Source organism: Phodopus roborovskii, unplaced genomic scaffold, assembly GCF_943737965.1.
Source record: "Phodopus roborovskii unplaced genomic scaffold, PHOROB, whole genome shotgun sequence".
Classification (NCBI taxonomy): domain Eukaryota; kingdom Metazoa; phylum Chordata; class Mammalia; order Rodentia; family Cricetidae; genus Phodopus; species Phodopus roborovskii.
Window position 1 is genome coordinate 9213120 of NW_026126448.1, and position 27548 is coordinate 9240667.

The following is a 27548-nucleotide window of genomic DNA, read 5'->3' on the forward strand; positions in this document are numbered from 1 at the left end:
TCAAGAGCAGGCTCTGGCTAAGACCCTCAGCCCCTCCCTATAGAACCACGCCCCTCGGAGCCCCGCCCCGGACGTGCTGCTCAGGCTCCGCCTCCTCCCATCTCCAGAGCCAATGGCAACGGTCCTATAAAAGACTTGCTCTACGCACTTCGAGTGCTGGTCTAGGCTTCGGGGTCCCAAGAGTGCCAAGGCGTGGAAATCCGGCGGGAGACACAGAGTCAGAGCACGCCCGTTCCCCGTCTTACAGCCGGCACAGCTAAAGCCACGATCGCAGCGCGGCCATGGAGCCCAGCAGCAAGGTGAGTAGCGGGGCTGTGTGCTCCGGGAGTGTACATACTGCCGAGCACCAGGCCGGGTGCCCGTCCGAGGCCCCACTTCCTCACGCGGCCACCGCGCTCTTCACGCGGCCGGGGCGGGGGCCGCGGATCAGGGGCCCAGGAGCCGCACGTCGCGCACGACCTCGGCGGCTCCTCCCGCGCGAGGGAGGGGGCTGGAGCGCGGCGCCCATTGGCTAAGAGGGCCGAGCCCCCGGCCGGGCCCCGGCAGAGCGCAGAGGAGGCGGGACCCGCCCGAAGCCCGCGCCGCGCCGCGCCCGGAACCCGGGCCTTGGGGTGGCCAGGAGAAGGCACTTCCTCCAGCCTGGTTCGGAGGATGGCATGCTGCGCCGTCCTCCGGGTATGTGGGGCCTTTCCCCCCCAAGCTAGCCACTGCCTAGATAGGATCTCTCATCACCTGTGAACAGGCTTGCTCTGCAGGGGGCCGATTTACTGAACCCCTCGTGGGTGTGCGACATTGTTTCTTTCCTGCCCCGCCTTTGCTTTGTGTAGTTTGTTCTAGTCGCTTTTTAAAATTTTAAACGTTTGGATTTTCCCTTAGTATAGGGAGGCACAAGGATGCGCACCTTCACGCCCCCCCCCCATTCCCTTTATTAAGATAAGTACAGAGCGAACATGGGCTAAATCTCGGGCTGCCCTCACTGTGGGCAGTGGAAATGTATGGTGGGACCCAGTAGCGTGAGCCCAGGTTTCCCCGTGCCTGTTGAACTCCTGTAACTTGTTCTTTGGCTACGATGATAGGGTATAACTTAGTAAAAATACAAAAAAAGAAAAAAAAAAAAGAAAGAGAAGAAAAAAACTGAAAGACTGAGTCCCTCAGAGGCCACTTAAACTCCGAACTTCAGTTTCTCCATAGAGAGAGCTTTTCTCTCCCACTTCGTCAAAAAAAAAAAAAAAAGAAGAAGAAGCAGTCTCAACCCTCTAAATTGCCAGACCTGGGTCGATCTGTCCGCCTTTCTTACTTGAATTTTGTTTTTGTTTTGGAGACAGTCTTGCTAGAACTCACTGTGTAGACCAGGCTGGCCTCGAACTCAGATCTGCCTGCTTCTGCCTCCTGGGCACTAGGCTAAATATTTATTTTTTGAATGGATATGGTGAATGCAGAAGAGTGAAAGAGAATTGTAATCGGCCGCCTTTGGCTCATGGTTACCTGCTTTTTCCATGTCGTTCTGTGTTTCCTCACCAGGAGCACACAGATGGGAAGGGAAGTTTCCTCGAGTCCCACAGATCCTAAGGTCTGGGCTGTTTGCACTGCCCCTTTTCACCAGTGTTTCTTGAATTGTGAGCAGCAGGGAGAGTTTGCTTAACTTCTAGGCAGTCCTTGTGGCATCTGGATGGAGCAAATGCTTTCACTCCCACTGACTCCGTCTGTAAACCTTGGATACCTCCTTCCCTGTGGTTTGTATCTGTACTGATTTTGTGCTTAAGTAAAACGACGCTGGAAGCACATTAGAGCAGTTGTAATACTTTGGTTTTTTTTTGAGACAGGGTCTCTACATAGCACTGGCTGTCCTGGAACTCACTGTGGAGACCAGACTGGCCTTGAACTCGCTTATATCCGCCTGCCTCTGCCTTCCAGTGCTGGGATTAAAGGCATGCACTACCAAGGCCCGTTTAGGTTTGTTTTAATTATCTTGTGTACATTCTGGAGGAAAGTTCTTCCCTTTGGAAAATGCTGATTTCTCAATCAGGGCTGTAGCCTTTTATGCTGTATATTAAAACGGAATCCTAGAGAGCTGCTTAAATGTCCAGCTTGTCTCTGGTGTACTCCAGGAGTTAGGATGCTTCACTGAGTAGGAAGCAGGGAGGAGCTGGTGGCTGCTCTTGGCCAGCAGGAGTTCACCTTCTCCGAGTCTCACTTCACCTTTAGTGGCCATCCTGGCTAGGCTAGCCCATAGGCTAGTCTCTGCTGCCCTTTGCCTTGCAGTCTCTTCATTGAAGAAGACTTAAAAAAAAAAAATCACAAGGTTCTTCAGGATCCAGTGGTAAAAGAACATAGTTACCTGAGGCCCATGGGGTTTTGAATCCTCATGTAGCTTAGTTGCCTTAACTGCAGCGGAATCACGGCAGTTTTAATCATTAGATGGTTAGAATGTAATGGTGGGGAAGCCAAGAGAGACAGATGAACAGGTAAAGGCACTTTACTGCCAGGTTTGAGGATCTTTGTTCATCCCTGGGATTCACATGTTAAAAGGAGAGAATCGATTTCTGCACCGTGTTCTCTGACCTCCATATGCACACTGGCATGTGTCTCTCCCCACCCATAAGTAAGTAGATATAACTTTTAAAGTTTATAAAAGAAAAAGATCAGTCAGGCATGCAAGCAGATCTCTGAGCTTGATGCCAGTGGCCTCGTCTATCTTGTGAGGTCTCAGCTAGTAGCTAAGGCCACAGTAATAAATTTTATTTGTTTATGCCCCCCCCAGAAATAAATAAAACTCAAACCCAAAATATGTGTGCCAGTCCCTATAGATGCTCCATAAGCCATCCTTGTTTCTTTTAATTTCCATGGCATACTGGGCCCTGAGTAACCTTCAGTAACCTTCAGCCTCAGCTGAAGCCTGCATCCTAACAACATGTGCTTTTGGGGGACCAGGATGCTGAGTTGTGTTACTCAGGGAAGTCATTAAAGCTCTCACTGGTCTGGAATCTGCTGGGTGTGTGTATATGTGTTGCTCAGTATGCCAGAGCTAAGCCGTCTAGTGTGGCTGCCTGCCCTGCCTCAGGCCTCTGTTTAGCTATCTGATGAGCACTTGGGTAGTTAGGAAAGCATCTCACAATGCTGTGCTGGGGGCATGTGTAGCTTAGAGGTAGAGACTTTGCCTAATGTGTGTGAGGCCCTGGGTTTCATTTCTATGATGTGACGGGAATAGATATAACTACTTTTTTTGTTCATTTTCTTTTGAGATCCTCACAACAGCACTGTGGGGGAAATGGGGGTTCATGGTAACCAGTATTAAAGTTCAGAGAAAAGTGACTTTGTTAAGGTTATATGCTGACCCCCCCCCCAAAAAAAAAAAACACATGCTGCTAACCTTTTCAGGTAGTATGAATATGAAGATAAAGGAAACCAGACCTTCTGGCCCTGATGTAGCCCTTTTTTACAGAGGGGAAACCGAGGCAAGTGAATTCCAAGACAAGACTGTCAAGATTTGAGGTGCTTTATGGGGTTGACAGATTTCCCCCCCCCCTCTTATCCCACCCATCCAAAATGAGCAGAAGTCCCTGGGCTTCAGGACTTCACAGCCATTTCTGGGTGCTGTAGGAGGCTGCTGGTGGCTCTAGATTATAAGTAGTCCTTTCTATGAAGGGAAGAAGCTTTCCTGGAGCCTCCGTTTCTTTCTCTGGTAATTGTGGATAACACTCCCCATGTCCTCAATCAGGGTGGTGACATTTATAAGTAGAGAGACCTTTTTTCTTGGCCAGCTTAGATACACACAATGTAAACAGCCCCAAGACCATCCTTGTCCAGTGTTGAGCTACCCTCAGGTTCTGCCTTCGCTGGGTCAGCCCCAAATCCCCTGCTAATCAGCTTGTGACTTCAGAGAGTGGAGCTTTACCCTGTGCCTCCTGGTCACAGGGCATCGAAGCTGGAGATCTGCTCTAGCACCAAGGGTACAAACATCAAGCCCCTCCACCCCACCCCACCCCACCCCCTGACTGGCAGAGCTAGGAGGCCTGGAACAAAGGGGGAAGTGTACAGCATTGGCTTGGGGCCTGCAGCCTCACCCCTCACCTCTCGTGGGTACAGAAGTGACAAAGCCATTCAGTCTAGCAACCACTGTCCCAGGATGGCAGAGGCCAGGAAAGCTCCTGGCAAAACTCAAGGGCTGAGAGAGGTTGTGTCCAGGCTGGCCTAGCCCAAAACAAATCTCTAATTGTTACCTCCCTCCCAGGGAGGGGTGGAGTGGAGCCTGAGGCTCTGTCATTCAGCCACCAAGCCTGGCAGTAGCTTATGCATAAACTTGAGATTTTGCCGCAACTTGAGCCAGGGGCTCATGGGCCTGGAACCTGGTTTTTGCTTACTTCAAGGCTTCAGTACTCTAGCCAATGAAGTCTTTGGCTATCTCGGCATTTTCTGGACAGAACATCTGTTCAAGTTGCTTAATTCACAGCTCATGCATGCCCCCTGTCTTGAAATTAGGAGTATCCAGGGAAGGACCACTCATATTATCTTCTCACATGTTCCCAGCTCACCTTTGTGGATCAGCTATACTGAAGTTGGTCAGATGGTGCCGCCTTGTGCAGCAGATTTGGGGAATGCTGCATCTCAGGTGTTCTCACAGCAGAGTATGTGTTGTGGGTCAGGTGGCTGGAAGGCCCCCTGCTGAAGGGGGCAGGCTTTCTTGGAATAGTGAGCCTGGCTAAAAAGGAAGAAAGAAACAGCAGTACCTCTTAGCTTTCCTTGAGCATCAAGCTGTGGCTGTCCTCCCAACCTGAATGGTGGCTTCCTGCTCACCTCTCCTGGTATGTGGCTCTGAGGAGCCCCTCAGTGTACCAGAGTGATTCCTGAGGGTCTTAATCCATATCCACGTTGCTCTAGGTTCATCTTACCCTCCCTACCACAGCTTTGGGTACTGCCTGCGGTCTCCATGTCAGTCACATGACTGGCATGGTGTGGCAGTCCTCAGCACCAGCTCCCAGGATAGTAGTGCTAGCTGCTGAGGGAATTTCCTTCAGTTAGGCACTGGCCTGAGTGGCCTGTTAGGCAGCTTGCCATCAGTATTGTGGGCTGCATCATTGGGCTAGCATTGTACTGTGTGGCCATAGTGACCATCTTCAACCTCACCCAGACATTTGGTCTCTGATCTCAGGGCCACCATTATCTTCCCCATAAATAGCTCTTCTGATCCCAACATCTATGACTCAAAGACCTCTTCACTCCAGAGCCTTTAGTGTGTCATGCCTCTCAATACCAGGTCTTATGAGTTAGTCTGCTCTGTTGGTCCTATCCTTGCTCCTACCCACCTCATGTCAGTCAACTGGACCCATGTCTTGCTTGACCAGGGGGGTTACCCCACGATAATGACCCTTCTCTCTCCACTAAATATTTGCTTATAAGAGCTGGCCTGTTCATACAGCCAGGAGCTATGTAAAACCTCAGGGGATTACCATTGTCCCCAACACTTCTGAAGGCAGTGTGCTGGGCCTGCTGGGCCCTGGCTCTGGCACTGTGTCCAGTAAAATTCCCAGATGTTACCGGAAAATAAAATGGAATTTAAAAAAAAAAAAAACACGCAGAAGTAATAGAGCAAACTAAAGAGAACCATAAAAGTAAGGGGAAGAGCATCTTTTCTCCCACTCTTCACAATTGGTGTTTGTTTATTCCCAGTGACCCCTTTTGTGTATATATAGGCGCATGTCCTTGAGTGTAGTATTGGTGATGGGTCACACTTTTGTGTTGTGCAGCCCATCCACTCACCAGCCCAAGGCAAATAAATACTTCAGCATCCTACACAGTTAAGACACTGACTTTACATGTAGCAGCCCAGGAGGTTTTGGGGTTAAGGTCTACACAGCAGATGTCCTTGCACAGATCGTTAACTCTTTCTTCCTCACACAATGTAATTGTACCTGGGGCTTTTGTTTAGATTTTTCTTTTTTTAACAAGGGAGGATGACTCTTCATTTCAGGGACTTGACAGATCTTTTCCGTTCTTTCCAACAGCTACGTAATATTCCATTACAGACATGCTTCTTTCTCTGTGACTGAGAAATAGTGCCCCTGTACTTTTTTTTTAATGCTGCTTACCACCTGATACATAATATATATACATATATGTGTATATATAGTACATATATATAGTATGTATATACATATACACACATATGTGTATGTATATATACAAACATATATTTCTTTTCTACTCTGACTGTCAACTAAAATATCAAGTTGCATAGACAAGAGATTTGCTTCCGTTTATAACTGAATCCCATTCACTCAGGTAGCATGGGGAGCATGTGTTCAGGCACAGTCTTCACTAAGTAATGTTTTAGGAAACCCTCATAGAGGACGGACTCTGTAGGGGAAAGGACTTTCACAAGATCACCAAAGTGGAAGAGCTGGGACAGTAGTCTCTGTCTATGCCCAGTCTTAATCAAATTAATTTTATCAGGGCTGGAGAGATGGCTTAGCTGTTAAGAGCACTGGCTGTTCTTCCAGAAGGCCAGGATTCAGTTTGTAGCACCCACATGGCAGCTCACAACTATCTGAAACTCCAGTTCCAAGGTTTCTGACACCCTCACACAGATGTATATGTAGGCAAAACACCAGTGAACATAACATAAAAATAGATTATATATTTAAAAACCGAATTTTATATCTGCTGAATTGGTGGCAGTATCCCCCTGAATGCACTTTAGGGTCTCAGCTTCTTCAGGGTCCCTTTATTCACTGCAGGCTCATTCCCACAGGAAGGTGTTTGTTTGCTCTTTACAGGAATACCCTTTCTGCTCCTTAAGGAGGGTGGTGCGAATTTTGCCTGAAGACTTTGAAAATCCTGCACAGTTCAGCGATTGACTTTATCAAGGACCCATGGTTCAGGAAGACAAATTTTCTATAAAGGGAAGGATAGTGAATATTTCTGGCTTCCTGGGCCACAAGATGTGTCTCTGCCTCAGCTACGGCCGAGCCACAAATGGATACTCAGATGAGTGTGATTTTTGTTAAAGGTCCTGGAAATTCTAATGGAATGTAACTCAACCCCTTAGAAATGTAAAGCCCATTCTTAGCTGGTAGGTGGGATCCAGTCCCTTAGCCCAGCCCAGCGGTGATTGTCAGCTAACCTTGGCTTAGAGTAAATTCCAGCAAAGAAGGCCACAAAGTTCCCAGACCTACCTTGGCAGCTGCCTTCAGAATTGACAAGGCCTAGAGAGCTGCTGGAATGGAATCTGACCTACATAGAAAGCACCAGCTAGAAATCTTGCTTCCATCAGGAACTAGTACCGGGAAGTAGAGGAGAGAACTTGACCAGGAAGGACAGAGCATGTACCAGAACTCCGGTAGGAGCTTTGGCCTCTGAGCCTTCCTTTCTCTGGTAAAATAGGAGTAGTCTTTCCTAGAGTGGAGAGAGTAGGTTCCTGGTGGTCAAACCAGGATGTGAGCGGCTACTGGCAGGGTGCCTGGCACTTTACTGGTGCTGCTGATAAGTGCCCGGCTCCCACTCCTCTGCCCATGAGCACCGCCTGCCTCCAGTGCTACCACAGAGTGCCCAGGAGTCAGTCATGCAAGTCTTCACTAGAAGGCTTCAAGGAAACTGATTCAAGAGAAATCAGGGCCTGAGGTCACTTGAAGGTCAGCGTTCTGGGATTAGACCATCGCTGTTAAGATTTGGGACACTTGAAGGAATTGGAGTAAAACGGCAGGCTAGGAGTCCAGAGAACTCAAGTCCTACCCCTGGCCTTTTTGTTTACTAAAAAAACTAGGGTCCCTGTTCTCCAACCTCATCTTCCTTGTCTACCAAGATGGCACATGGATCTACAATATCTCAAGATTTTTTAGAAAAAATACCCAGAACTTTGCTCAAATGCATTTTTAGAAATATGTATATATAAGCAAATGGGTACAGAGGGTTGAACCTCTCCCTGCCCCACAGGGTTAAAGAGCTGAGTGGCTTGTGCCCCAACACACCAGAAGACCATGCTGGGACTCCTCCCACAGGGAACACCCTGCCTCTGCCTCCTAGTGGTGATGCTGTGTGCCCTCCCACCCTCTGCCAGTATTAATGAGAGGCTGCTACAGGACAAGCCAGGCTGGAAGGGCACACAGGTGGGATTAAAAGGCCAGTGACCAAAGGCCTGGGTTCATTATCCCAGCTAATAGGAATAAAGGTCCCTGAAGCTAACACTTCCATCATTTGTTTCCTGGCAAAGGAAGGAGTGGGGCATGGAAGATGGTCTTGTGTTCTGGTACCTGAGCTCAGGTGAACTGAGGGCCATGGAGCACCTGAGGGATTTGAACTCTGTCATCTGACTCAAGGGTCCCCTGTATCTTCCTTGGGCATGCCTCAGGGGGCTTGGGGAGGAAATCAGCCATTTCCACTTCTCAGAGCTCTGATGTCCCAGCATTCATTAGGGCTTCATTCTGGCAAAACATACATGGAATTAGTTTTATCCAGATAGTAAGTAAATTGAGGGGTGGGCCTTTATGGCTGTTCATCCCTCTTCTCACCCCCGGCATTCTTCTGTGGCAGGAGACAGCAAAGCCAGGGTCCCTTCTTAGAGTCCCTGGTTGATGGCAGATGGGTGTTTAAGTTAGCAGTTGTAGAGAGCATCCCAAGGCAAGGGCTTGAAAGGTAGCCTCATTCCCAGATGTGGTTTGCATCCCTTCCCTAAGACACCACCATCACTGCCTGGTGAACATAAACACATGTTGAGTGAGTAGATTTCAATTTCATCTGCAGACTAATAGAAGCAGATGGACAGTAGTGGCCCAGTTGAGGCTGGCTTCCTGTTCTGACCTCATTCAGCAAACACTTGTTGATTGAGATTTCCGAGGCCCTAGAAAACCAAGGCTCAGAGGTAGGGCCTGCCTCATCCTAACAAGGTAAAATGAAGTGGTACTGTATCCAAGCTTTATTCCTCTTAATTATAAGTCAGCAGTGATTTTAAGTGGGGTGTGGAAAGTGAGGAAGGGCGGGGGAGTGGGGAGGACTGGGCCAGGTGGCAGATCTCAGGGCCACGTGCCTACCAAAGGGCAGGAACTCCATTCCTCCCCTTCAGCTTATGCTGAACTTCGCTAAGCACTCGGTTTCTTAACCTGGCTATGGCAGCTGTCCCTGTTTCTACCCCTGTCCCTACTGTTCTGTCTACCTGGAATATAATCCTGCTGCTGCTTTCCCACTTGGCAGACTGGGTGCTTGCCCTTCAAGCTGATTCCAATTGGAATTCAGTTTGGTCTTCCTCTGCCTGCCCCTCAAAGCACCTCTACTGAAATCCAGATGCCATGGGTGGTCACTGGGTCTGCCTCCCCACACGGATACTCACTTGACTACATCAGGCATGGGCCTGCTGGGTCCTGAACCCCATTTCTTGCACATGGCAACTGGACCTGGTCACTACGTGTCTTAATAAGTTCTAATAAGGCAGCCTGCCTAGGTAGATGAGACTGAATGCCCGGTAGGCTGGTCTTCTACAATGGAGTTAGACCTTGATCTGCCAGTGGCAAAGCCCCTTAGAGAGGGGTTTGTCTTTGTTTCCCAGCAGCACCCCCCACACACACACACCTGTTGAGTAGGGCCTTAAGGAAGACATGCTTAAGCATCTCTGGCATCAGAGCCAGACTTAATATAAAACAGGGCCCTGCTGTCATAGTACCCACCTCACGTAATCTCTGTTGTAGCGTCCTCCACTCATGTTCTACCTGCATAATTTCTGGAAAATCTATATAATTTTTCTCTTACTATTTTTTATTAAATAATAAAATTACTTTGTTAATAAGTAATGTGAAATCTTGGGCTTATAAAGATAAATTGTATGAGTGTTCAGTCATACTGTTCAGAATCCAGTAGTCTGCACAATGAAATGAGGTATCATCTTTGCCTTGCCTCTAGCCATCCACCTTGGATCCCAGTGTTCATTATTATCTAGACCAAGCTGACCTTGAACGCTCCTTCCCAAGTGCTGGGATTAAAGGTGTGGACCACCATACTCAACCTTCATTATCCTCTATATGCATGCATTTAAAAGTGGTATGCATATCTCTCCCTCCAATTTTTTTCATGTCAAAGAAAGCATTCAGTATGAATGCTGCTGAAGCTAGCTTTTATACTTGTCATAATTTGGAGAGTGTCCCAAATCAATACACCTGATATATTCTTTACTATTCCATTGTATTGCTGTACCACAGAGTACTAAATCACAGGTGTGTTCTAATTTCATTTCTGTCCTAGTGTGCACTAGCAAAATGAATATTCTCATACCTTAAGTATCACACCTGAGAACAATCCTGAGCATGTCCCTCACCAGACAACCCAGCACATGAGGGGCCCAGCTGTCATCACAGAGCCCTGCCACCGATGTTAACCATGGCCTCTTAAGTCCCACTGGTCATCTGATGACCCTTGGCTTAACTGTGGCTCACCAGAAGCTTGTCATGTGCTCACTGTCCACTCAACCAGAGCCATGGATCTGGAGGCTCCCTAGAGAGCTGGGAGGCAGGAGCTTTGAGGGACCTTGCCTTTGCTTTAGTCCACAGAGGTTGGGAATTGGAGGGACTGCCATAAAGGATGGGTTTACAATGTCAGCCAAGGAGAAATGAGCAGATAGGCCATTAGAAGGCAAGCCCTAATATTCTGTACTGCACACCGGGGCAGACACAGACCTTCCTCTTCTCAACCTCTGATGTGACAACTGTCGTTGTGACAATCCTTGTCCTGCAGGCTTCTGGAAAATGAGAAAGACCTAGGAGCATGTCTGCTTAACAGCTACACCCAGCTTGATTTAATCTAGAAGTCAGTACTGCTTCTGGGTACTGTGGGGAAATAGACCCGGAGACTCACATAAGCCAAAGCCCTTCTGTGACTCAGAATCCCAGGCTTCACCCCTGTGCCCAGCCCAGCAGGGTGCAGGTGCTCTGTGCCTGCTGTGCCTGTCTGGGTTTTTTGTTTGTTTTTGTTTTTTAAATTTTGGCAGTTTCCCCAGCTCTTCCCACAGCTGGTTAAGGGCCTGCCTCACGTCACATTTCTTGGCTTCCTCATTTGAAAAGCTGGAAAGAGTCCCTTACTTTTGTGTGTTCAGGTGGACACCTCACTGGCCTTTCACCTCTGTGTAAGCAGGCCCTTTCACCTGCTTGCCTCTTCCCTACCTGCTGCCTACAACCCTTTGCTCCTTAGAATTCAGCACTTAGTCACCTTGGGTCATGTACTACTTGAATCATGTTTCTGGCTGGTATTTCATCCAGACACAAGTAGCCCTGAGCCTTGTGGTTTGGGGTGGGGAACGTTGGTGTAAGGAGCATTGAATCTAGTCTTTGGGGCTCTTAATTCCAATCCTGATGCTGCTGAAGACCCCTGAATAGATTGGAACTTTGATTTCTTGCTCTGAGATTTTGTTTCCCCTGCCCCGGGAAGGCTGGGAAGGGCAGGGTCATGTCTCCATTGCTGATTGTTCCATTTTGCAGATAGGCACATAGAAGGTAGGGACACAGTGGGACAGAGAGACCCAGCCTGTTGGGAGTTCCCATGGGCTAGGCTCAGGCCATTGCCCTTGGCTTCAAATCCAGAACCAGTCTTCCCCATTTGTACTGTTCTGAAAAATCAAGGCCTCTCGAACTGTGTAGAGACGACCTTGATTCCTCTATCCTTGGAGAAAGAAGTCTAGAAGTCATCTGGGCAGGTTTGAGCACTGGAGACCAGGAAGTGGCCAAGTTTCCTGGGAGAAGGCTAGGTGTGTTGCCAGGAGCCAGGCAAGACATCTGAACATGAGACCCTGCCAGCATTGGCTTTGCTCTGTAGTACTCTGGGCCCAGACATGCCTGTAACCCTGTGATTTCTTCCTCTGCAGAAGGTGACTGGCCGCCTCATGCTGGCCGTGGGAGGGGCAGTGCTCGGATCCCTGCAGTTTGGCTATAACACTGGCGTCATCAATGCCCCCCAGAAGGTAAGTGCTATCCCATCCCATCCATACACCCCCCCCCACCCCTCACTCCATCCACATACTCATGGTACCTCCTGGGTGTCTTATTGGTATCAGCTGAAATCCTAGAATTGCAGGGCCACAGAATGCTGGGTTCTTGGCAGGCCATCTTGACTGGTTTCCCAGCCAGCACAGACATTTACAGTGATCAGTAGTGTAGTGGGGCTCCTGAGGCGTCCACACCTGTTGCGGGGCCAGCAGGCAGGTGGGGGAAATGGTGCCATTGAGGCAGTCAGACAGAGCCAGGTCCAGAGCCGCCCTGTCACAGTTTATGTTCTCACGCCCCATCTTCATACTGCACAGTCCAGTTCCAGACTGAAACTGCTTCCTCTCCCTGGAGGTTCCATGTCAATTTAAGCAAACATGGCACCTTGCCCTGAGGTACTGCGGGAGCTAGAGGCCTGGCTTCCTTCTCCCCATTGCACATGCCACATCTGTCCCCACTTGCTCTCTAGGTGTCTAGATTGGAAAGGACTAGCAGTCACCTCCTTGTTCTGGGAGGAGGGGAGGAAAAGGGGTTAGGAACAGAAATGGGGATTGCCACAGTCCCTCCTCCATCTACACTGGGCATTTCACATGTGTTGATAAGGTTGGGTGGTGGTTTCTATTTTATAGACCTGGAAAATGAGGCCCAGCCTGATTGAATGACCTGTGGGCACAAGGTCATATACTAGTGAATGGTGGCATCTGAGGCCAAGCTCTTTGTTTCCATAGCCTCGGGCTACCTTCCTAATCCACACTCTCTTGTCATTTAACAGTTCATACTTTCTCAGGGATCATGAAATGGAAGTAGACAGTTCTCCTGCCAGGCTCATGCTCACTAGCCTGGCTGATGGGACTAAACAGTGAGTATGAGTGGCTCCCAGGACCAGGGGCCCAGCATGGGCACCAGACTGTGGAATTAGAGCTGGGCTTCTTCCAAGTAGGCAGAGCTTGGCTCTAGGGGCCACGCCTGATGCAGGTTAAGTAGGAAGCTTGGCTGCTGAGTCACACTGAGCTGCATGGGATTTTTCCAGGATCTGATATGGTGACTGTGAGCCCATGCTTAGAGCAAAGCCAGACCCCCTTTTTAATAAGGGCTCAGAACAGCTCCCACCAAGGTGTGCTTTGGAGCGGGCTCTTTCTGGGAATCTGTGCAGATGGAAAGCCTATGGGACAAGCAGGGACATTTACTACACATTGGGGTTCTCTTGACACCCCCAGATTCTGAAGTAATGAACCGGGATGCTGAGGAAGTTCCTCAACCGTTTCTGATGGGTAGCCAAAGATGAGAAGTACTGAATTAAGCAATGTCTTAACTGTGGTCACAGTGAGTTAGTGATATAATTAAGACTCTAAAGGCAGGATAGAGGAAGAGTTTTTCCTGACACAGAGTGGAGTGAGCAGGGGTTGGGGGGCAGTAAGATGGATTCCCAGAGAGCTACATCCTCTATGAAGAATGGATATTCTGGCATGTCAGGAAAGTGGGTTGGGGGAGAAGAGAAGATGGATATTCATAGCAAGCCAGAACTGGACCACTATGCATGAGTAACTTGAACCTGCAACATAGTTAGCCCCCAGCTTCGCATGGTACAGCCAGATGGGCAAGTGGAGGATACCATGAGGACCTTCCAGCCCATGGATGACATGCCTGATCAGATCTGCATCTTTGGAAATATCCAGGCACCTGGAGTGATGGGATAGATCCAAGAGTGAGCTGGTGTCAGAGACACTTCATGGATTAGTGGCATAAGAGCAAATGCTGGGTGCAGAAGAGGTGGCTCATTGTAAAAGGTGCCTGCCTCCAAGCCTGACAACCCGAGTTCAGTCCCAGGACTCAAAGGGTAGAAGACAAGGACAGATTCCTACAAGTTGTCCTCTGATCACCACATACATGTCAGAGCATGCATGTATCCTCCCACACACAAATAAATAAGAATTTTTTTTTTTAAAAATCTGGGAAGGGGAGAGAGACATATTTAGTCAAAATCACTTCAGTATGAGGACATGAGGGAGGGGGGTTCAAAAATGGCTTTTACATTTCTGGTTTAGAGAGGAACTAGTAGATATGAGGTGGCAGGAATTGGTTTGTGGGTAGTTGTGAGATGACAGGAATTGGTTTGTCAGTAGGCATGAGGTGGCAGGAATTGGTTTGCTGTCTGCCCTTGAAGACGTGCAGAAGTGTGCGTGCTTCTGAATTGGCTTCTTGGACACAGGGCTAGAGAGTGATGGTCGCTGCTATCCAGATGGGCATGGGGGGAGGGTCTGTACAGTAAAGAGAGCAAAGGTTTAGCTCATCAAGATATTCCCAGTGATGGATGGAGATGACACCTAAAGTCACGTGGGCATGCAGGGCATGGTGGTGCACACCGAGAAGTGGAGGAGGAGACTTGGTAGAGAAGAGAAAAAAGGTCCGAGTGGCGGAGGGATTACAGAAGGTTGGTGTTGGGAAACATGATGTAAAGCATCAGTAGAAGAGGAGAGGGGGAAACTAAGGAGGTAGGTGCAGGGAGCCTATAGGAGGCAACTTTTGAGCAGGAGCCTGGGAGACTGACTGTTCTTGGCAAGGAGGGACAAGATAATTTGAAGATGTGCATGAGTTTGTCTGCCTTAGAGGCTTTCTAGCTAGTAAGAAGCAGTGGAAGGCCAGTGCTGGGATGGGGAGATGACCTTGGTGTCAGAGGACAGGTAAGCACACAGAGGGCCCAGCCAGTGAACTGCATTCATGAGAGCAGCCAGGGACACCTCAGGAGCTAGACTTGAGAGCAACCATGGGGGAGTGACATTTCTGAGCCAAACGCAGTGGCGCTAGTCTGTCCTTTTCTACACTTTGCAGACACTTCTCACTAGCTTGGCAGGCTGGAGTTTTTCCAAGTAGGTAATTTATCATATGAAGAGAGGACCGAAGTATGCAAGAGTAGGACACTTGCCAGCATGTAGCACAGAATAGCCCCCATGCTTGGATGAAATTGACTCCATTGCCCAGGAAGGCACAGTGATTGAGTTCTGCCAGCATTGGTATTCAACAAGGACTTACCCAGAATCCACTCTGCCAGGCCTTGCACTCTGCAGCAAGGAGATATGGCTATGGCACCACAGAACACCCCATCTAGAGGGGCGGGGGAGGCCTCTTAGGAAAAGGAACGGTGTGGGGATCTGTGAGGGATAGGTTCCAGGACCCCACATGGAATAGCACAGTGCTGTTTAAATCTGTGGCCATCATTCCTCTCTTGCTCACTCATCCTGGATTACCTGCATCTGAGACCACAGAAATGTTGTTGTCAATATTTGCCGTATTGTTTAGGGACTGATGACAAAAACGGTCTGCATACAGTCAGCACAGATGCAGCTTTCCTTACAAATATTTATGTTCCCCAGCTGGTGGAACCCACAGATTTCAAAAGAAGAGGAGAGGTTGGGGCAGGTAGCAGCAAAGGCACTTTATGAAGGATTCGGCACACATACCTGGAAAGGGGAGGTTGGGCCTACAGCAAAGAGGGCCAGATGCCCAGGCAAAAGTGTGCAAGGACTTGGTCCCTTGATGTGCATCTGTCCATCTGCACGGGTACTCCAGCCTCCCGGGTCTGTTACAAGTACTTCTCTTTGGGATCGAGGTTGGGTGGCCATGCTCTTGAAGCTTTGCCCACAGTGAGTAGACATTCCTCCACTCATAGCCAGGAGTCTGTTCTCTGCCATAAAGCAGACCTGAAAGGCTTCTATCCGGAAGTGGTAATTAATCTTGATATTATCTTACATGTTTATATAGCACTTGCCCTCAAATTACCTCCTCTCCCTGCACCTTGTAAGCCTGGCAGGCAAGACTGGCTTCCTTTTCGTGGATGAGAAAACCAAGGCTGGGAAAGGACGCCCAGAGAGTGAGAGGCTGGGGGGGGGGGGTTGTTCAGGAGTTGGGCTCCTGGCTGGCCTCTCTAAGAAGAGGTGAAAAAGGTGAGCAGTGACAGCCTGAGTGGTACCCTGGGCTGACCTACACGGTGCCTCTCTATTTGATGAGGGCCAAGACCCAGTACACCTGAGAAAGGCACACATGGAAGCCAGGGGCTGCTGGGAGGGACCTGGTGTGAGCATAGCGCTTCTCGTTTGACAAGGGAGGATCCTGGTCTGCAGAGGAAGTGTTCTCACATAACCTCGTCAAGTAGGCACCATAACACCCATTTTCTAAGTGAAGAAATGTGAAGACACAGAGGACATACAGCTAGCCCAGAGTAGAGCTGGAGTTTGAATCCAGAGAGACTGGTTCCGCTCTATGCTCAACCTCTGTGAGAGACAGGCACTGGGAAAGGGTGGCATCTACACATTCTGTCCCTGCCTTCTTCCCTTCTCCCCTCCCTCCCTACCAGGCTGGCCTTGAACTCACTCAGATCTCTGCCTCACACTTGTCACACTACTGGCCTGCCGTGCTCTGAGCTCAAAGCTGAGTCAAGCCCAGTCATGTACAAATATCTCAAGAGCTTCCCACACAACTGTTGTGCAATCCCTCACACTGTCACAGCCCATTATTGCAAGCCCCCTTGGTTCTCTGTGCCCAGCACCAGTGACACGGATTAGATCATGTAGAAGTTTGTTCTAGATCACAGTATACTTACTGTCTGAAGACGCTGATAGAAAGAAACATGGACGGCCGAGGTAGCGGTTGGCCTTGTTTTCTCAGCCTTAGCACCTTGGGTCCTTTGCACTGGGTAGTTCTTTGGTGTCTATTGTGATGGGCTACCTACCCTTTACTCAGTAGGATGCCAGCAGGCATTGTAAACACGACAGATGTTCTCTGAGGGGCAGATTACCCTTGTTTGAAAACCGTTTGATGGAAGAGGGTGCTGGGCAGGAGGACATCCCAGAGGGGAATTGCAGTCCCTGAAAGGTGATCAAATGGAAGGGAAAGAGAAGTTTGATATGTGGGGTCACTGCCCAGAAAGGATATGAGTCATAGTGCTGATAAAGGGACACTTCGTCCTGAGGCCTGAGATGGCTCTGCCTGCTGCTACTGCCACAGTGAGGTGAAGGTCTGTCTACATGGGAAGCTCCTGCAGGCTGTGGAACAGGGAAGGGACACATGCCAGGGCAGAGGCCTGCTCTTGGCAAGGAAGAAGGCCTCTTCTGGATCTTCTGAAGCAGCCTGGGTGGTTTGAGTCTGCTTCTAGCTTTAACCTGAGCCTCTTCCTCCCTGGCCTCAGATAGGGACCCCTGGGGATACAGTAGGAGGGACTGCCTGTCCAGACCCACCTGGAACATCTGGCCCCAGGTTCACAAGTGACCCTCAGGTGTAGCTGCATTGTTAGAGAGGAGCTCTGGGCTGAGGAGGGGGAGTGGGGAGGAGAGGTGTAGGGCCAGTTTTCTGGGAAAGATGAGAGGCTGAGAGTAGGGGTCAAGGCCAGGCCAAGGGACTGAGCGGGACAATCTGACTCTTGTCCTTGTAAGAAGAGCAGCAAGGCTGTGGCCATATCCCCTTCATCCCCACAGAACATGGAGGAAAGAGCTGAGAGGCTCGTTGCTGGCGTGTGGGAGAAGACTTAGGCCTGAAAGCAGACTGTCCAAAGGATAGTACTGAGAGCATCCAGAGGCCCCCAAACAGGCCTCTGCAACAGTCTAGAATCCCAGGTCCAGTCAGCAGGATGGCCACGCTAGCCAGCACCCTGTGTGTAGCTGGAGAGCCAAAATGGTTTCCCACCTTGAAAGTATTGAAAGAAAAGCAAGTGACAGAGGCTGTGTGTGGCTTCAGACTTACCCTTTATATAATCATTTCCTCTCACGGCTCTGGATCAATTTGCCTCACAAGCTCCCCACACTCCTGAGGTGGGGAACCTCTTTGTCAGAAACTTAGGAACCTGGGTTTCTGCTGCCCTCTGGAGTCCCTGAGTTAGGCCCCTACGTTTCTTTGGGTTCTTTTTGCCCTGTATAGTTTATATAGTAGTAATGTGTACCTAGCAATGTAAGCTGGGAACCCTAAATCACATGCTCCTCTGTAGTTTATGTATTTGTTTGAGTCTTTTGGCTCTCTTTATTTGCTTGTTTATGCTGTTCTAGGGCTTGAACCTTAGGGTCTGGTGTATGCTAGGTAAGCATTCTGCAGCCTAGACACACCCTGCTTCTCTCTGAAAGATAGCTTCTCTCCTTGGGAGCAACAGTGACATCAGTAACTTCTGTGTAGTTTGCGTGCTCTGCCTCATGTCCCTTTACAGACACCACCCACCACCACAGAGAGGAAGTGAGCACTTCCTCTGTAGAGGGCAGGCATGCTCATGCACAGTTGCCTGGCCTGGTAAGAGTGTGACCTTGGGATTCCCAAGATGCCCTTGGGCATGTGCAGCCTCCTTCCCCTGACCCCAGGGGAGCTGCCTGGTAAGGAATTGCTTTTTCTTATAAACTGTCCAAGCCCAAGGACCCCAGCGGCACAAAGCCGATATGCTTCCCATACAGGCCTGGGGTGCTTGCTGTCTGCACTAACCAAGAGCATCACTAGGACTGTAGCTCTCGTGACAGGCAGGCCAGTTCTGTGACAGTTCTTTAACTGACAAGGGATGTGAACCCATGAAAATAGTTTTACATTTTATTTTTATTTTGTTTTTAATTTTAACAGTATGTCTGTGTACCACATGCTCATGTAGGCTAGAAAAGAGCAGCAGATCCCCCTAGAACTGGCATTACAGATGGTTGTGAGCTGTTATTGGGTACTGGGAACAGAACCTGGATCTTCTGCAAGAGCAGCAAGTTCTGAGCCATCTCTCTAGCCCCTTCCCCTGGCTTTACCTTTTAAAAGGATTATATGAAAAGCAAGTGAGCCCTGGCATTCAGGAGGCAGAGGCAGAGGCAGAGGCAGAGGCAGGCAGATTTCCAAGTTCAAGGACAGCTTGTTGTCTGTATAGAGAATTCCAGGACAGCCAGGGCTGCATAGAAAGACCCTGCCTCCAATTTTTTCTATTTATTAGTTTAATTGTTTGTTTTAAGTGTTTATGAGTGTTATGAGTGTTTTGCCTTCAGGGGCCTCAATTGCTTTAAAGCCTACTTGTGGGTCTGTTTGGTCCCCCTGAGTGACCAAAGGGAAAGAGTCCCAATTCCCAGTTGTGAGCCCTGGAGAAGGAATTGTCATTTATCTATAGGGCTCCCTTACTCAGAATGTCTTGTTCTCTGAAGAGCCTGATAAACAGGGCCTTGCCATTCCTGCAGTTCTCTGGGGTGTGTTAGCCCGTGAAGAACACAAGCACTTTGTTTCTTGTTTCTTCAGAGTCAGCCTGGTCTCTGCCCTCTGGAGGGCCAAGGGTTTCTAGGAAGAGCGCCTAAGACCCTTTCAATGACGCAAGGTAGCACTACCACTGGCTCTGGCCCCTGACCTCCAGGAGGACAAACTCTAGGGGGTCCAGAAATCTCTGGGCTAGATCTCAAAGGCAGGAGTAACAGCAGGGAGGGGAGGTAAAATGTAGATAATTGCCCTTGGAATGGAGGCTGGATTAACAGAGCATGACTTAATAATGTTGATGTTAAATCGTGGCAGGAAAGTATAAGCAAAAATAGCTTTCACTGAACTGAGGCCAGTACTGTGTGCAGTGGGCACAAGTATGTTTCCTCAATTTTTTCTAGTATTGGAAAGGAGGCAGTCATGTGCAACATGCAGACCTTTCCATGACAGACTGTGTGTTCACAGTGTTCACATGTAATATCATGACAGCTGAAAAGTAGCATGTACAAGGCCCTGAGTTTATCCCCAGCATCACAAAACAAAGCCATGTAGAAATTATTCCTGTGATCTAGAAACCGGCATAGCATCATTGCTCTTAAGTCTGTAAACGTACCCCCTGTGCTGCCAGTTTAGCCCAGGACTGTGGATATAGCTCCAAGGGAGAGCCCTTGCCTCACATGCTCAGTCCTCAGTATGCAGAAATAGAGTATTTAGCACACATGGGCTTGTACAAAGAACAGTACCATATATAGTGATAACAATAGGGGCTAGAGAGGTGCCTCAGTGATACAAACAACTGCTCTGGCAGTTCCTAGCACCCATACCAAGTAACTGACAAGTTCCTGTAAGTCCAGTTCCTAGGAATCTGACACTCTCTTCTGGCCCACATAAGCACTTGTATTCATGTACACATACCCACATACAGATACATACATACATACATACATACATACATACATACATACATACAATTTCAAATAAATGTTAAAAAAATAAAATGACAATAGAGGTAGCTGCTATTAGCTTACCTAGTTTTTCTCTATCATAATTTCACAGTGAGTTCCTTCTGCATACTAGAAGAGCCTGCCCTGAGACAGCCTGCTGGGTTGCGCAGCAGCATGCTGGTGTATCTCATGTTTGCCATCTCTTAATTGCATCAAGAGCCCCTGAGTGAGCCACACCATTTGGGTTTATTCTAAATGCACTGTGATGTTTGCATAATGGAATCACCTGATAACACGAATGTGCCCCCATTAAGTGATGCGTGATTGCAGTGCTGAAGTCAATGATGGAGAGGAGGCTGTCAGCTCAGAGCTCCTGGAACTTGCCCACAGTCAACCTGGAGCAAAGGGATCAGAACCTGATTGTGTTTCCGTTCGGAACTAGGTTCTGACCCCTGCACCATCTGGCCTCCCTTTAGACAAGTGTGCGCTTTGGCTGCCTTTTCCTAATCAGTCTGTCCTAAACCCTAAAGCCTGGCTAGGTCAGGCTTCTGGACACACAAACCATGACAGCAGAGTGGGCCCAGGCGCAGTGGGCACCCCACCCCACAACCCTTTTCCTTTGGCAAGAGCAGCTGTCCACCCTTTCTGCTATGCTTCAGTGTTTAGAATCAGGACTTGAAGCAATGGCTATAGAGAGGGTATGTGCTGCTCCAAGTGTACAGACATTTGTAGTGTGCACCTGGGGAGGGAATGCCTTGTGTCGGTGTGGAATTGTGTAAAAGCTGCAGGTGTTAAGGATGGAGAAGGGGTTGTGCCTGACCAAAACTGAGAGTCTTGTGGGTGCAGTTTAATCCAGGCACAGTCGCTCACACCTATGATCTTAACATTCAGGAAGCTGAGGCAGGAGGATTACTGTGAGCTACCGAGACCCAGTTTCAAAGAGAAAGGAAATAAAGCAAAATAAAAGTATAGTATGTGTCATGTCAGGACGTGTACACAGAAAGTTGTTTCTCTGTATGTACTTGGGCCTGTCAATGGCTACATGTGTGGTGAGTGGTCCTGGCTGTTGTCAGCATTACCTGACAGTGTGGTGTCAGAACCAGTGCCACCTGCCTAAGGCCACATCCTTGGCACCAGGTTAGGCCCTCCCTGGAGTGGGGGCAGGGCTAGTGAGCAGGCCCACACCAGGACAAATGTCTCCAGTTCCTAGAACCATTTCCTTGCCCAGGGCCTTTCCCTGAACCTCCCTGTTGAGCCCTTAGAAAGGGAAGAAGGCTATGGTTCCTTCAAGGTGGCATTCCCAGCCAGCCACAGGGAAGCTGGCCTCGGAGACAGAAAGTAACAGTGTATGTGCCTTAGAGCGTGTCCTCTAGTCCTCCAGGCTCAAAATGCAGAGTCAGTGTATACAGGCCCTCAGAATGGTAGAACCTGTCTGTCCAGCTGTGCTTCCTCCCCAGCAGGGGGTTGGGAGAGGCCCAGGTCCTACAGCTGTGGCCTAGTGGCCTAGAGTATGCAGGGAGCACGCTGAAAAGGAACAAATGGGCAGAAGAAACATTTTTCCCCTGTACCTTCCTGCTCTGTGACCAAACTGGCTCTGTCACCCTTGGCCATCTTGAGCACCTTGGGAGGGGGAAGAGCCCAGTCCTCTTCTCTCCCAAGAAAAAAAACTGAACCTACATAAAGGGAAGAAGTGGGTTAGGAACACTCAGTGTTTGCGGAAGAGCCAAACCCTGGCATCTTGTGGTGAAGTAGCCGCTATCTCTGGAGGGAGGGGCCACTCACCCAGGATCTTCTCCCTGCAGGTGATTGAGGAGTTCTACAACCAGACATGGGTCCACCGCTACGGAGAGCCCATCGTGCCCACCACACTCACCACGCTCTGGTCCCTCTCGGTGGCCATCTTCTCCGTCGGGGGCATGATTGGTTCCTTCTCTGTGGGCCTCTTTGTTAATCGCTTTGGCAGGTAAGCAGGAAAGGCCCTAGCCCTGCCTTTGGGAGCCCATGCCATCCTGCCCAGGGAGTTCTGGGGGGGGGGGTTCTGTGGAATCTGGAGGTCCTGGGAGCCGGCTGACCTGTGTGACCTGCCCCCAGGCGGAACTCCATGCTGATGATGAACCTACTGGCCTTTGTGTCTGCTGTGCTCATGGGTTTCTCCAAACTGGGCAAGTCTTTCGAGATGCTGATCCTGGGCCGCTTCATCATTGGCGTGTACTGTGGCTTGACCACTGGCTTTGTGCCCATGTATGTGGGAGAGGTGTCACCCACAGCTCTTCGTGGAGCCCTAGGCACGCTGCACCAGCTGGGCATCGTTGTTGGCATCCTCATTGCCCAGGTAAGCTAGTTCTGGGTCTGTCCACAGCTCTGCCCCTCAGGTCACAGCCCTGCCTAGGACAGCCTCACAATAGTCAGGTTCCAGGGCACACATAACCCCCCACCCCACTCCAGCCTAAGAGCAAGAGTCCTTGGCCTCCTTGGCCTTTCATCTCCTGTCATCACAGGGGCCCCACTTCAACGTGCTGGGCTCTTGGGGCTCCAGGCCTTCGTGCACACTGTACCTGCTCTCCTTGAAGCTCCTGTAGCTGAGAAACAATCCCCACCAGCTGTGCTAGACACATTTCCATGCGGCTTGTCCTTGTAGCAGTTTGAGCTGGTTTTACAGATGAGCAACAGGCTCATCGAGGTCTTCCCCTCTCCTAGCAGCTAGTGGGCAGGGAAAGCTGCTTGGTGAGTGGGCTGGGTGCTCACAGTTCCTCCTTTCTTTGTCTAGGTGTTCGGCCTGGACTCCATTATGGGCAATGCGGACTTGTGGCCTCTGCTGCTCAGTATCATCTTCGTCCCAGCCCTGCTACAATGTATCCTGTTGCCCTTCTGCCCTGAGAGCCCCCGCTTCCTGCTCATCAATCGCAACGAGGAGAACCGGGCCAAGAGTGGTACGGGCTGGACCCTGCCCTCCTCCCCGTCCCCATGAGCTCAGTCCTTTTTCCCCACTCTGAGCCCCATCCCACCTTCCCTCCGGTCCCACCAGTGCTGAAGAAGCTTCGAGGGACAGCCGATGTGACCCGAGACCTGCAGGAGATGAAAGAGGAGGGTCGGCAGATGATGAGGGAGAAGAAGGTCACCATCCTGGAGTTGTTCCGCTCGGCCGCCTACCGCCAGCCCATCCTCATTGCTGTGGTGCTGCAGCTGTCCCAGCAGCTGTCAGGAATCAACGCTGTGAGTACTCCACCTCCCCCTTCTGGGGCCCCAGCCAAGCCCACGCTCAAGTGTGCACCGTGAGTGAATCCCAAACAAAACCCTAAGCAAGTTCTGCCAAAGTAGTATACCTATGGAGCTAAAACGGGTGGTGGTATCCACCTGTACACCCCAACACACACACACACACAGGCGGGCGCGCACGCACACACACACTTATTCACCTTGAGTCCCACGCCCATTGGTAAATAGTAGAGAGGCAGGAGAAGCCATAAGCACAGCAGATGGCCAACTGTATTCCTTTCTGGCAGGTGTTCTATTACTCAACAAGCATCTTCGAGAAGGCAGGCGTGCAGCAGCCTGTGTATGCCACCATCGGCTCGGGTATCGTCAACACAGCCTTCACCGTGGTGTCGGTGAGTCTACTTGCTTCTGGTCAGCAGCCAGAGTCCAGCTCAGGGCCTCGTGACAGTAACAGCCTGTCCTGGGAGCCAGGCTTGTGTCAGTAAACTTTTATTGCTCACTACTCACTGTTGCACAGACACAGACACACAGGAAGGTGGGAAGTGCTTTCCCAAGGTCACAGTCAGGGTGCCTTTGCTGTCTGAGCCACAGAGCCACACTTCACCCTCTCCTGTGGACTCAGAGGGCAGATTTCTGCCCTCGTCCCCTACGAGGTCCCCCAGCTTCAGCCTGGGGGGAAAGGTGTTGTTCCCCCCACCAGTGTGTTCAAGGCCTTGTAGTTGGCTATGGGAATGCGCCTCTGTGCAGGTAGGCTCCAAGAGGCACCAGACCAGGCAGGGGGAACATGACTCTTTCCTTGTCTACAGCTGTTCGTGGTAGAGCGAGCTGGACGACGGACTCTGCACCTCATCGGCCTGGCTGGCATGGCAGGCTGTGCTGTACTCATGACCATCGCACTGGCCCTGCTGGTGAGTGAGTGGCCAGGCCTGGAAGGCCCAGGGCAAAGCAGGGTGGGAACCTGGATTTAGACAGACCCGGGCACCCGTGACTGTAGACTCCACCTGGATGTAGATAACAAAATGCCCATGTTGCACCCAACCTGGCTGCCCAGTGTTGGTGTGCCTCTGGACTGGCCGACCTTGTGCTTCTTGGGTTGTCTCCTCCCATTTTAAACTTTCTCTTCCCTGGTTGGCGATTTCCTAACCCAGTACATCTGGCTGGAAAAACCAAGCTTTCACCGCCATATAAAACTGTTGCCCCACACTGAACCTTGCAAAGCCTTTATCTATACCCTCAATTCATCTCCACAGCAACCCTCAGCAGTATAACGGTCCTCTCCATGCCACAGAGGCACACAGACACACCTGTCTCCATTCTCCGGACTAGGAGCTGCGCAGTTAGATGTTGTAGCTTCAGCATCCCTTTCCTAAAGTGCTCAAGCCAGATAGGTTTTGTGTTTCAGATATATGAATATCTGCATATGTATGCACAGTGAGTTACTTTCAGACTAGGACTGAAGTCTAAATGAAAAACTCACTTACATTTCACATATGCCTTCCACATGTAGGCTGATGTCAAATTTAACTTTTTTTTTGTGACTGATATGGTAAGGTATGGAATTTTCTATTTCTGGTGTTGTCAGCAGCACTCCAAAAACTTCAAATTTTGAAGCATTTTGCATTTTTGGTTTTTCAGATCAGAGATGTTCAGCCTCTTCTCAAACTAAGGCCCTATGTTGGATAAGGAATAAAGCTAAGAATTAACCAAAGGTTGGCTGGTCTCCAGCCTTCCACTAATTTCTATGATAACCTGTACCCTGCAGGTGTGTGCATGCTCACACATGTACACACACATGAGCGCGTGTGCACACACACACACACACACACCTTTGTCCAAACCAAATGAAGAAAAGCACCAGGGATAGTCTTTTCCTAGAGGATAGGCACAGTAGGTCCTTGTGAGACTGAGACCTAGCATAGGCTACTGGGGTGTCCCACTTCTTTACTGCAAGGCAGTTTAGAGAAGAAAGCATTATATTGGGGGGTCCATGACCGTCATGGCAGGGAACATGGTAGCAGGTAGGCAGGCATGGTACTGGAGCAGTTACTGAGCGCTTACTTGCATCCTTACCCATAAGCATGAGGCAGGAAGAATAGCTTCAGTTTTGAAACCTGAAAGCCCGCTCCCAATGACACACCTCCTCCAATGAGGCCACACCCCTTATCCCTCCCGAACACTTCCAACTGAGGACCAAGCATTCAAACACAAGCCTCTGGGAGCTATTCTAATTCAGATCACCACATTGGGCTGTGCAACAATGGGGGGGGGGACCCCAAGCCTCCTACTTTTCAGCCTAGACTGGAGGCATCAGCAGCTTCTCTTCCTTCTGAGAAGCCATCACATTCCAGTCTAACCTGACCCCATCTCCCCTCACAGGAACAACTGCCCTGGATGTCCTATCTGAGCATCGTGGCCATCTTTGGCTTTGTGGCCTTCTTTGAAGTAGGCCCTGGTCCCATTCCATGGTTCATTGTAGCTGAGCTTTTCAGCCAGGGCCCCCGTCCTGCTGCTATTGCTGTGGCTGGCTTCTCCAACTGGACCTCAAATTTCATCGTGGGCATGTGCTTCCAGTATGTGGAGGTAAGAAAACATCTTCTCTGTCCATTTCCCAACTGCACCTAGGGACCCATCATGCTCTCTGAAGTGCTCACCTTGTTACTCAAGCATCATGCTGAGGAGCAGGCTCAGAAGCCCATGTCACCTGGCCACCATTGCTCTTCCCTTAGTTTTCATGCCATTTCTGGAGTTTGTCACAAGTCAGATGTGAGCAGTCTCTTAGTTTTGCTAGAACCCCTGGGTGGCTGGTAACAATTCCCTTCTTCAGATCAAAGGCTCAGAGGTGGAGCCAGGACAGGTGGTGACAAGTGTCTGTTTTTCAGCAACTGTGTGGCCCCTATGTCTTCATCATCTTCACGGTGCTCCTGGTGCTCTTCTTCATCTTCACCTACTTCAAAGTTCCTGAGACCAAAGGCCGCACCTTCGATGAGATCGCCTCTGGCTTCCGGCAGGGGGGTGCAAGCCAGAGTGACAAGACACCTGAGGAGCTGTTCCACCCTCTGGGGGCTGACTCCCAAGTGTGAGGGGCCCCACACCCAGCCCGGCCTACTCCCAGCAGCCCAAGAATCTCTGGAGCACAGGCAGCTAGATGAGACCTCTTCCAAACTGACAGATCTCAGGCGAGCCGGGCTTGGGAGCCTTTCTTCAGCCAGTGATGATGTCCAGAAGAATATCCAGGACTTGGATGGCTCCAGAATTTTAATGAAAGCAAGACTGTTGCTCAAATCTGTTCAGATAAGCAACAGATTTTATAATTTTTTTATTACTGATTTTGTTATTTTTTTTTTATCAGCCACTCTCCTATCTTCACACCCTAGTCTTCACCTTGAATGGCTCAGTGCCTGAGGGTGGGGACCAAGCCCTGTCCAGACACATGCCTTCTTCACCAAGCTAATATGTAGGGCTGGACCTATGACCAAGGACACACTAACTATGAACTATGAGGCTTTACCCCAGGAGGTGGTTGCTGCTGCCCCCTTCCGAAGGCCTGGATGTCCCCACCATTGGGGTCAGGCTCCATTTTAGGATTCGCCCATTCCTATCTCTTCCTTCCCAACCACTGAATTAATCTTTCCTTGCCTGAGACCAGTTGGAAGCACTGGAGTGCAGGGAGGAGAGGGGGAAGGGCCAGACTGGGATGCCAGGTTCTAGTCTCCTGTGCACTGAGGGCCAGACATCACCATGAGAAGGGCCTCGGAGGCTGAGAACTTACTGCTGAAGACACGGACACTCCTGCCCTGCTGTGTATACATGGAAGATATTTATATATTTTTTGGTTGTCAATATTAAATACAGACACTAAGTTATAGTATATCTGGACAAACCCACTTGTAAATACACCAACATACTCCTGTAACTTTACCTAAGCAATATAAATGGCTGGTTTTTAGAAATGTGGTTTCAAAATGCTTGTAGATTGGGGCCAGGCAGGTTTGGATGGAAGTGAGAAAGCAAGGTTGTGACCATGCAGTGACTCAGGATCCTGCCAGTTTTTAACTGCTCAAAAATCTATATGACCTCCCACCCAGAGGAAAATCCAAGTTCTCTGTCCTAGCTGTCAGCAGTTTCATGTTATTTTCAGACCGGTAAATGCTAGCTAGCCCCGATACTCCAGCTTAAGCATCATCTTGACAGTGAACATAGATGTCGAACACGCGCCACACTTTTGACAATTCCTTACCCCAAACAAAACGAG

The 27548-nt window shown here is 49.7% G+C and overlaps 1 protein-coding gene across 1 annotated transcript; it reads left to right on the forward strand.

The window, feature by feature from the left end:
* Nucleotides 1-151: 151 nt before the first annotated feature.
* Slc2a1 (solute carrier family 2 member 1) lies at nucleotides 152-27246 on the forward strand. The gene is made up of 10 exons (XM_051188637.1): nucleotides 152-299; nucleotides 11837-11932; nucleotides 21883-22043; nucleotides 22172-22412; nucleotides 22848-23010; nucleotides 23106-23293; nucleotides 23584-23688; nucleotides 24103-24204; nucleotides 25673-25876; nucleotides 26176-27246. The coding sequence occupies exons 1-10, from the start codon at nucleotides 282-284 to the stop codon at nucleotides 26374-26376; spliced, it is 1479 nt and encodes a 492-aa protein (XP_051044594.1). The 5' UTR covers nucleotides 152-281; the 3' UTR covers nucleotides 26377-27246.
* The last annotated feature ends 302 nt before the right edge of the window (nucleotides 27247-27548 follow it).

Excerpts from the sequence above, each read along its gene's own strand:
- Slc2a1 (XM_051188637.1), top strand. Across the intron at positions 23,294-23,583 it reads AGCTGTCAGGAATCAACGCT|GTGTTCTATTACTCAACAAG; the intron begins GTGAGTACTCCA and ends CCTTTCTGGCAG. Across the intron at positions 24,205-25,672 it reads CCATCGCACTGGCCCTGCTG|GAACAACTGCCCTGGATGTC; the intron begins GTGAGTGAGTGG and ends CTCCCCTCACAG.